The sequence below is a fragment of the Lolium rigidum genome, chromosome 2, assembly GCF_022539505.1.
Source record: "Lolium rigidum isolate FL_2022 chromosome 2, APGP_CSIRO_Lrig_0.1, whole genome shotgun sequence".
In the NCBI taxonomy this organism is placed as follows: Eukaryota; Viridiplantae; Streptophyta; class Magnoliopsida; order Poales; family Poaceae; genus Lolium; species Lolium rigidum.
The window spans coordinates 105,410,560-105,421,590 of record NC_061509.1 but is presented as its reverse complement, the minus strand read 5'-3'; the positions used below and the strand labels follow the sequence as shown (position 1 = coordinate 105,421,590).

General features: G+C 43.0%; 1 protein-coding gene and 1 long non-coding RNA gene across 2 annotated transcripts in view; both read left to right on the top strand.

Annotated features, from left to right (window-relative positions):
* The window catches only part of LOC124687053, a 16,813-nt gene extending 9,611 nt beyond the window's left edge, over positions 1-7,202 (top strand). The window contains exon 5 of the long non-coding RNA XR_006998062.1: positions 7,188-7,202. This is a non-coding gene — a long non-coding RNA (uncharacterized LOC124687053). The remainder of the gene's footprint in view (positions 1-7,187) is intronic.
* Positions 7,203-9,931: 2,729 nt separating this feature from the next.
* On the top strand, positions 9,932-10,409 carry LOC124687354 (basic blue protein-like). Its single transcript, XM_047221147.1, has 2 exons — positions 9,932-10,118; positions 10,210-10,409. The coding sequence occupies exons 1-2, from the start codon at positions 9,932-9,934 to the stop codon at positions 10,407-10,409; spliced, it is 387 nt and encodes a 128-aa protein (XP_047077103.1).
* The last annotated feature ends 622 nt before the right edge of the window (positions 10,410-11,031 follow it).

The following is an 11,031-nucleotide window of genomic DNA, read 5'->3' as shown; positions in this document are numbered from 1 at the left end:
GACTTGAAGCCATGCTTAAAGAATTTATTAGTACACAAAGCTGCCTTTAACAAATACTGTTGAGGAAAAGCTCAATAAAATTGATATTCTTGTTTCTAGAGTTGATAGTCTTGCCTACGATGTTGATCTTTTGAAATCGAAAGTTATGCCTAATAGGGACATTGAAAATAAAATTGTTACTACAGCAAATGCCATTCAAGTTAGGATTAATGAGAATATAAGACTAATGGGTGAGCTGCGTGCTAGGTGGGATAGAGAGGAAAATGAAAAACTAGCTAAAGAGAAGAATATAGCTAAAGTTTGGACTATTACCACCACTAGTAATGCTAATGCTACACATGTTGCTGCACCTCCTACTCATACTAATAAAAGAATTGGTGTTAGCAATGTTTTCACTTCTAATGCAAAGCGCGAAAAACTGCACTGAAGCTGCTAAAGCTACTTGAAGCGCACTGCGATAAAGTCTGCTGAAATTTTTTCAACATTGGGGATGATGATCCCATTGCTTTAGATTATAATGGTTTGAATTTTGATGATTGCCACATCTCTGAAGTTATAAAGTTCTTGCAAAAACTTGCTAAAAGTCCCAATGCTAGTGCTATAAATTTGGCTTTCACGCATCATATTACAAATGCTCTCATAAAAGCTAGAGAAGAGAAACTAGAGCGCGAAGCCTCTATTCCTAAAAAGCTAGAAGATGGTTGGGAGCCCATCATTAAGATGAAGGTTAAAGATTTTGATTGTAATGCTTTATGTGATCTTGGTGCAAGTATTTCGTTATGCCGAAGAAAATTTATAATATGCTTGACTTGCCACCGGCTGAAAAATTGTTATTTGGATGTTAATCTTGCTGATCATTCTACAAAGAAACCTTTGGGTAAAGTTGATAATGTTCGCATTACCGTTAACAATAATCTTGTTCCCGTTGATTTTGTTGTCTTGGATATTGAATGCAATGCATCTCGTCCAATTATATTGGGAAGACCTTTTCTTCGAACTGTTGGTGCTATTATTGATATGAGGGAAGGAAATATAAAGTATCAATTTCCTCTCAAGAAAGGTATGGAACACTTCCCTAGAAAGAGAATGAAGGTACCTTATGATTCTATCATTAGAACAAATTATGATGTTGATGCTTCATCTCTCGATGTTACTTGATACACACTTTCTGCGCCTAGCTGAAAGGCGTTAAAGAAAAGCGCTTATGGGAGACAACCCATGTTTTTACCTACAGTACTTTGTTTCTATTTTGTGTCTTGGAAGTTGTTTACTACTGTAGCAACCTCTCCTTATCTTAGTTTTGAGTTTTGTTGTGCCAAGTTAAGCCGTTGATAGAAAAGTAAGTACTAGATTTGGATTACTGCGCAGTTCCAGATTTCTTTGCTGTCACGAATCTGAGCCCACTGCCCTGCAGGAAGCTCAGAAAATTATGCCAATTTACGTGCATGATCCTCAGATATGTACGCAACTTTCATTCAATTTGAGCATTTTCATTTGAGCAAGTCTGGTGCCATTTTAAAATTCGTCAATACGAACTGTTCTGTTTTGACAGATTCTGCCTTTTATTTCGCATTGCCTCTTTCGCTATGTTGGATGAATTTCTTTGATCCACTAATGTCCAGTAGCATTATGCAATGTCCAGAAGTGTTAAGAATGATTGTGTCACCTCTGAATATGTCAATTTATATTGTGCACTAACCCTCTAATGAGTTGTTTCGAGTTTGGTGTGGAGGAAGTTTTCAAGGATCAAGAGAGGAGTATGATGCAACATGATCAAGGAGAGTGAAAAGCTCTAAGCTTGGGGATGCACCCGGTGGTTCACCCCTGCATATATCAAGAAGACTCAAGCGTCTAAGCTTGGGGATGCCCAAGGCATCCCCTTCTTCATCAACAAATTATCAGGTTCCTCCCCTGAAACTACATTTTTATTCGGCCACATCTTATGTGCTTTTTCTTGGAGCGTCGTTTTGTTTTGTTTTTGTTTTGTTTGAATAAAATGGATCCTAGCATTCACTTTATGGGAGAGATACACACTCCGCTGTAGCATATGGACAAATATGTCCTTGGTTTCTACTCATAGTATTCATGGCGAAGTTTCTCCTTCGTTAAATTGTTATATGGTTGGAATTGGAAAATGATACATGTAGTAGTTGCTATAAATGTTTTGGGTAATGTGATACTTGGCAATTGTTGTGCTCATGTTTAAGCTCTTGCATCATATGCTTTGCACCCATTAATGAAGAAATACATAGAGCATGCTAAAATTTGGTTTGCATATTTGGTTTCTCTAAGGTCTAGATAATTTCTAGTTTTGAGTTTGAACAACAAGGAAGACGGTATAGAGTATTATAATGCTTTCAATATGTCTTTTATGTGAGTTTTGCTGTACTAGTTCATCCTTGTGTTTGCCTCAAATAACCTTGCTAGCCTAAACCTTGTATCGAGAGGGAATACTTCTCATGCATCCAAAATACTTGAGCCAACCACTATGCCATTTGTGTCCACCATACCTACCTACTACATGGTATTTTCCAGCCATTCCAAAGTAAATTGCTTGAGTGCTACCTTTAAAATTCCATCATTCACCTTTGCAATATATAGCTCATGGGACAAATAGCTTAAAAACTATTGTGATATTGAATATGTAATTATGCACTTTATCTCTTATTAAGTTGCTTGTTGTGCGATAACCATGTTTACTGGGAACGCCATCAACTTGTTGTTGAATTTCATGTGAGTTGCTATGCATGTTCGTCTTGTCCGAAGTAAGGGCGATCTACATCGAGTTGAATGGTTTGAGCATGCATATTGTGAGAGAAGAACATTGGGCCGCTAACTAAAGCCATGTTCCATGGTGGAAGTTTCAGTTTTGGACAAACATCCTCAAATCTCTAATGAGAAAAGAATTAATTGTTGTTGAATGCTTAAAGCATTAAAAGAGGAGTCCATTATCTGTTGTCTATGTTGTCCCGGTATGGATGTCTAAGTTGAGAATAATCAAAAGCGAGAAATCCAAATGCGAGCTTTCTCCTTAGACCTTTGTACGAGCGGCATAGAGGTACCCCTTTGTGATACTTGGTTAAAGCATATGTATTGCGGTGATAATCCGGGTAGTCCAAGCTAATTAGGACAAGGTGCGAGCACTATTAGTACACTATGCATGAGGCTTGCAACTTATAAGATATAATTTACATGATGCATATGCTTTATTACTACCGTTGACAAAATTGTTTCATGTTTTCAAAATCAAAGCTCTAGCACAAATATAGCAATCGATGCTTTTCCTCTATGAGGACCATTCTTTTACTTTCAATGTTGAGTCGGTTCACCTATTTCTCTCCACCTCAAGAAGCAAACACTTGTGTGAACTGTGCATTGATTCTTACATACTTGCTTATTGCACTTATTATGTTACTCTATGTTGACAATATCCATGAGATATACATGTTACAAGTTGAAAGCAACCGCTGAAACTTAATCTTCTTTTGTGTTGCTTCAATACCTTTACTTTGAATTATTGCTTTATGAGTTAACTCTTATGCAAGACTTATTGATGCTTGTCTTGAAATGCTATTCATGAAAAGTCTTTGCTTTATGATTCACTTGTTTACTCATGTCATACACATTGTTTTGATCGCTGCATTCACTACATATGCTTTACAAATAGTATGATCAAGTTTATGATGGCATGTCACTCCAGAAATTATCTTTGTTATCGTTTTACCTGCTCGGGACGAGCGAGAACTAAGCTTGGGGATGCTGATACGTCTCCAACGTATCGATAATTTCTTGTGTTCCATGCCACATTATTGATGTTATCTACATGTTTTATGCACACTTTATGTCATATTCGTGCATTTTACGGAACTAACCTATTAACAAGATGCCGAAGTGCCGATTCTTTGTTTTCTGTTGTTTTTGGTTTCAGAAATCCTAGTAAAGAAATATTCTCGGAATTGGACGAAATAAAAGCCCAGAGGCCTATTTTCTCACGAAGCTTCCAGAAGTCCGAAGGAGAGACGAAGAGGGGCCACAGGGGCGCCAAACCCTAGGGCGGCGCGGCCCCCCCCCTTGGCCGCGCCGGCCTGTGGTGTGGGCCCCCTGTGCCGCCTCTTGACCTGCCCTTCCGCCTACAAATAGCCTCCGTGACGAAACCCCCGATGCCGAGAGCCACGATACGGAAAACATTGCTGAGACGCCGTCGCCGCCGATCCCATCTCGGGGGATCCTGGAGATCGCCTCCGGCACCCTGCCGGAGAGGGGAATCATCTCCCGGAGGACTCTACGCCGCCATGGTCGCCTCCGGAGTGATGAGTGAGTAGTCTACCCCTGGACTATGGGTCCATAGCGGTAGCTAGATGGTTGTCTTCTCCCCATTGTGCTATCATTGTCGGATCTTGTGAGCTGCCTATCATGATCAAGATCATCTATATGTAATTCTATATGTTGCGTTTGTTGGGATCCGATGAATAGAGAATACTTGTTATGTTGATTATCAAAGTTATGCTTATGTGTTGTTTATGATCTTGCATGCTCTCCGTTATTAGTAGATGCTACGGCCAAGTAGATGCTTTTAACTCCAAGAGGGAGTACTTATGCTCGATAGTGGGTTCATGCCCGCATTGACACCGGGACGATGATGAGAAAGTTCTAAGGTTGTGTTGTCGTTGTTGCCACTAGGGATAAAACATTGATGCTATGTCTAAGGATGTAGTTGTTGATTACATTACGCACCATACTTAATGCAATTGTACTGTTGCTTTGCAACTTAATACTTGGAGGGGTTCGGATGATAACTTGAAGGTGGACTTTTTAGGCATAGATGCGGTTGGATGGCGGTCTATGTACTTTGTCGTAATGCCCAATTAAATCTCACTATACTCATCATGATATGTATGTGCATTGTCATGCTCTCTTTATTTGTCAATTGCCCAACTGTAATTTGTTCACCCAACATGCTGTTCGTCTTATGGGAGAGACACCTCTAGTGAGCTGTGGACCCCGGTCCAATTCTCTTTACTTGAAATACAATCTCATCGCAATACTTGTTCTACTGTTTTCTCTCGCAAACAATCATATTCCACACAATACGGTTAATCCTTTGTTACGAGCAAGCCGGTGAGATTGACAACCTCACTCGTTTCGTTGGGGCAAAGTAGCTTGGTTGTGTTGTGCAGGTTCCACGTTGGCGCCGGAATCTCCGGTGTTGCGCCGCACTACATCTCGCCGCCATCAACCTTCAACGTGCTTCTTGGCTCCTCCTGGTTCGATAAACCTTGGTTTCTTTCTGAGGGAAAACTTGCTGCTGTGCTCATCATACCTTCCTCTTGGGGTTGCCCAACGAACGTGTGAAATACACGCCATCACTTGCTCTTGGGGATGAGTGCACTGTTGAGACTCCTATGGAGCTTAATGTTAAGCTTCGTCCTACCGATGGTGATCCCCTTCCTGACCCGACGCGTTATCGCCATCTTGTTGAGAGTCTAGTTTATCTTGCTGTCACTCGTCCTGACATATCTTATCCTGTTCATATTCTGAGTCAGTTTGTCTCAACTCCTACCACTATTCACTATAGTCATCTCCTCCGTGTTCTTCGCTATCTTCGTGGCACGATCACTCGTCGCCTTTTCTTTCCCCGTTCCAGCTCCCTCCAGCTTCAGTGCTACTCGGATGCTACGTGGGCGATTGATCCTACGGATCGTCGTTCCCTTTCTGCTTACTGTGTGTTTCTTGGTGGTTCGCTCATTGCTTGGAAGACGAAGAAACAGACAGCGGTTTCCCGTTCGAGTGTTGAGGCAGAGTTGCGAGCTATGGCCTTGTTGACTGCTGAGGTGACTTGGTTACGGTGGTTGCTTGCAGATTTTGGGGTCTCTGTCACGACACCCACTCCACTTTTGTCTGACAGTACATGTGCTATCAGTATTGCACGTGATCCGGTCAAGCATGAGCTGACCAAGCATATTGGTGTTGATGCTTTTTATACACGTGCTCAGGTGCAGGATGAGGTTGTTGCGGTTCATTATGTGCCTTCAGATTTGCAGTTGGCGGATTTCTTTACGAAGGCACAGACTCGAGCGCAGCATGACTTCTTACTCTCCAAACTCAGTGTTGTGGATCCACCATGAGTTTGAGGGGGGTGTTAGATGTATATATTGTATATTGTAGTTTTCCCATATGTTAGGGGGCTTCCTGCATAATTGCACCTATACCTGTACTATATATTGTGGCCTTTGGCCCCAGATAATACAAGTTGCTTATTCCTAACAATATACAGAGTCAAGCTCACATCGACATCATTATTGTTTAGTGCTTATAAATAGTCTGAACCTGACTAAAGCCTGGAAATATAATTGAATAATTTTAGACCTACAAACGTAGCTATACAGATAGGAAAGGTGGAAGAAAAACATGGAAGCATCCAAAGCAAGACAGTCTAGTTATTACTGACAAAAGAAAACCAGTCCAAGTTGCTATAAAATAGTTGGTTGCACACCAAATGAAGCTGATAGCACACAGTGCCAACTTTTTATATTTATCACCAGCGACACCAAAACTATTTAGCACGATGCACTATAAATGTTAAAAATGAAAAAAAAATATTCTTGAACATGTCCTTTGTTGTGCATAAAATACAAAAACCAGTGTATAGTCACCGATGAATAGCAAATTGTCCCATGCTTTATTACAGAGTGGGGATATTGTAAGAAGCCGTTTATATCCAGCATCGACATCCGTCCTCTCTTTTTTTGCGAATGACATCCGTCCTCTTTCATGCAAATTTTCCCATGATTTATTAGAGTGGGGATATTGTAAGAAGGCGTTTATATCCAGCATCCACATCCATCCTCTTTCATGCTTATATTATATATAGTTTCGTCTGAACAAAACCTGCAAATGAACAAAAATATGGTTAGCATCAAAAGTAGTTATCTAGATAGAACAACATAGATGCAAATAAACTATAGATGATTACCACAATGGAGGTGATTACTATATATATAAGTACAAGTGCGAAGTATCTGACCTAGGATGTAAAGATCTCCTTCCAGACGATGTTCTTCATGTAGGTATTGACAGGACGCCACTTCTTTTTTGCTTTCATTAGTTTTTTTTTCTTGTCATGAGCATCTGGGATCACCAGAATCTTGGGATGACAATGACAAGAATCTTGACGATCTTTCTAGCAGTAGATTCAGATAGCGCGACATATAAATGCCCGTGAAAGAACACCGGCTCAAGCAAGTAAATACTGACTCAGGCAAAAGTCAACATCAACTACTTTGGGTCAAGGGAGATGGAGGAGCTGCAAAAGATTGGGCTAGACGCATTATGATCGGACACACAAGGCCTCCTAGCGAATCTGATATGAGGCAAGGTAAATAGATCTCAAAGCATGAAACCTCAAGTATCCTATCAAATTGGTATTAGTGAACTATTAAAACATTATGATCTGACAGATTGGTATTTGTTCAAACCATGATTACTGCAAATTTTCACATGATGGGAAAGTTCTTCAAACAAAGTGCATACAGCTGGTGATCCGCATGAGAGTAAAGTACATACAACTTGATACCTTTTTCAGGTGATCCGTGTTTCCCTGATGGGGAAGTTCTTCAAACAAAGTGCACCTCAAATTTCCATGTTGATCCACATGATAATCAAATACATACAAATTACAAATAAGGAAAGGTACGAAACCGCAAGTTTCCTCAGCAATTTGAAAATTGCATACAACTAAGAGGTGTGGTTATGTACCTTTACTCTCCCTGATGAGTTCTCTGGCATAACAATGGTTCAAGGTACCCTTTATATGCACGCACCAGAAAGCATGGCTGGGGGATTAGGATTCTACCAATATTGTTGATCCGCAATGATGGAGTTTCCTTTAAAATGTGAGACATCTCTGAAATGCTGCAGTTTCCTTTGAAATGGCTGGGCGGTTTCCTTTCCTGTAGCCTGACATAATGGTGTGTTGATGAATCTGTGTGTACTTTCCTTTCCTATAGCCATGAATTATAATGCTGCGTTTTGGTTGTCTATAGAGATGCTTTGCCGTGGTGATTATGCGCTGGACTTTCCTGGAATGATGTTGCCGTGCTGAATGATTATAGGGAGGTGGGAGGGCAAATTGGTCAAGTGATTATGCGGCTTATTCTGTTGCATTGAAATGATGTTGCCGTGCTGAATTTGTTTTGAGGGAAGGTGGGAGGACAAATTGGTCAAGTTGAAAATATGTGTGACGAAACCTCTGACCGAAGGTTCTTCCTTTTTAGATAGAGATAGAGATAGAGATAGAGATAGAGATAGAGATAGAGGCGCCAAATAAAGCTGTCTTCTTCTGAATTTGAGCGAAGAGCTCGATGAACTCAGCTATTGCTTGTATGGATAATGGATAGTGTACATCTGAAACCCAGCAAAGCTTCTTATAAAGTACGTATTTTTGCTGTTCTGGATATTGCAAAAGCCACTGATGCGGGTGCAATTTGTGCAGGGCTTTGACCATTCAGCCTTCTGTCGAACCAGAAGTTCATATGCTCCTTGCCTTAGCTGACAATCTCGCCTGCCCATGGAATGTATGGGAACAAATAATGTTAATGATATTAATTCCCCAATATATGTGTTTCGTGGTTTCGCATGTCAATGCTCTTTTTGTGCGGCGTATCGTGTTGATTTGCGAGTCATAAGACACAAACGGATGCTGAGCGACCGTTTGCGTCCACCAGACCAAAAAATGCATCTGGTACCACCTCCAGCGGGGCGACGCAAAGTGATCGGGCCATCGCGACGACGTAAATCTAACCCAAATATGCGCCTCGGATGCGTCTCTGCGGACGCTGCGTGGACGCGCAAAGTGTTCGCTCGCGTCTAGCGGATGTTTTGTCGGGCCCGCCTAGCAGTGGCCCAGCGTCGATGCGTCTTCTCAGCGGCCGCGTAAATGGCGATGCCTCGCGTGGCGCGGCTGTCACCTACCTCTGCGTGCGAAGTAATGGCGATGCCACGCGTGCCGCAGCCGTCTTCGTGCCTCCGACCTATATAAACAGGGGCGCGAGCATCTCATCTCCTCCCATACTAAACCCTAGCCACCGCAGAACCTCCACCGTAGCGCCGCTGCCGCTCAGCCTCCACCGGAGCCACCATGAGCAGCGCCGGCCGCGGCCAGGCTGCCGCGCCTTCACCTCCACCTCCACCTCCCACTCCTCCTCCTCGGCCTCGAGTTCCAACGAGGAGTTCGACAACGACGACAGCGTCGACGAGCTCCTCGACCCGGCCAGGGACGCCAAGGCCCTGGCTGAAGCGGAGAAGGAAGCAGAGGAGGAGCGGGCGGCCCACGCGGCGTTCGACGCCGAGATGGAACGCCGCAGGGTGGCGGCTGCCGCAGCCGCAGAGGACGACGACTCCGACATCTCATGGTCTTTCGATGACCATGATGCGTCTACCTAGGAGGAGAAGGCGGCGGCGCGAACACGAGGCTGCAGCAGTGCCTGCTAGAGGACGCGGTGGCGCACCGAGCCCTAGCGGCCGCACGGTAGGCGGCGGAGAAGCAGACGAGGGAGGACGCAATGACGGGACCGGGCCGTCAGGCAACAAGTAGTCTAGACTTCTACAATTACTTTGTATAGTTTCTATGTAGTAATTTCTATGCTTTTAAATATGTTGTAAATCTAAAAATGAGTCGCTCCGCTGGGAGCACATCCAGACGCAAACAAACGCGTGGACAAAATATGTTCGTGGGGCGACGGAAACGGACGCTCACGATAACTTTTGAACGTCCGATATGCGTCAGTCCGTTGGAGATGCCCTAAATCCTAAAGATACCATATGTCGTAGATACACGGCCTCTCATCCAGGCGCCTACAAAAGGGAGACATCTCGGTCGACGATCTTGTTCTCGTGAGTGTAATCTGCCATACGAGCAAGCAGATCAGCGTCGATGGCACGACCAATCATCGGCAGCTTGAGCTCTATCGTTCTCGTGCTGATTCTGGCATGGTTCATCGGGACAATCGCCGTCCGTGGCTACAACAGAACGGAGTGGACCGTCGGCGGCGACAAGGGGTGGAGCTTCGGCGTCGCAGGCTGGGAGAACGACAAGCCAATCCAGGCCGGCGACATGCTAGGTGAGTGATACGGATCGTGCTTAAACAGGAACGGCAAAATGGATCGATCGTTTTATTAATATTTGATTGATTTGATTGTCATATCTCGAAGTGTTCAAGTACAAACCGGGAGCACACAATGTGGTGGAGGTGGATGTGGTTGGGTACATGGAGTGCAAGGCCCCCCACGGCGCCAAGGTTTACTCCACCGGCAACGACAGCTTCGAGATGCCCGGCGGCAAGGCCTACTACATCTGCTCCATTCCCGGCCACTGCGAGAAAGGCATGAGGATAGGCATACCGCCTAGATAGATAGATTGATGAATAGTCTCCATATTATATACCGACTACCCTATTCTCTCGCTGGCTGAGTTACGCAAGAAATAAATTTATATACTGTATTGTGTTACATGCTACAAACTTTGTTATTGTACGAACTCATTTTAGAGTGAGCATCTCTAAGACTGTAACTAAATTGAAGTCTAATCCTTTCTAGCGGTGTCTTCATTTTCACTACCATTATCATTTATCCGTGAAACTCAATACGACTATTCCTTTCTTGCGATGTCTTCATCTCCAGTAATCTAAGCATTTCTCTCTTAGATTCGATACGAGTTTTCCTTTCTAGAGGTGTCTTCATCTCCACTAACTTCAATATTTATCTGTTAAGAGTTTTCACTCGAATGACCTTGACACTCATTCAAGGTTCCTCATGCGGCATGTCTCCGGTCAAACTACATATTTATTTTCCATAAATGGATATTAATATCAGCAGATACCATCATACCAAATACACCTAGCCACTGCAACAACACAATATCTTAATGATAGTACAGATGCACACATCCAACAAAGAGAAAAAAACTAAGAAATAAAAGTCAAATAACATCATTCTAGCCCTAGCAACAATAATACATCCACCACGAAGACAACA

What these genes read in the sequence shown, in the direction of transcription:
- LOC124687354 (XM_047221147.1), top strand. Translation starts at nt 9,932, where the DNA reads ATGGCACGACCAATCATCGGCAGCTTGAGCTCTATCGTTCTCGTGCTG. An exon ending in CCAGGCCGGCGACATGCTAG is followed by an intron (nt 10,119 to 10,209) that starts GTGAGTGATACG and finishes CATATCTCGAAG; the next exon opens with TGTTCAAGTACAAACCGGGA.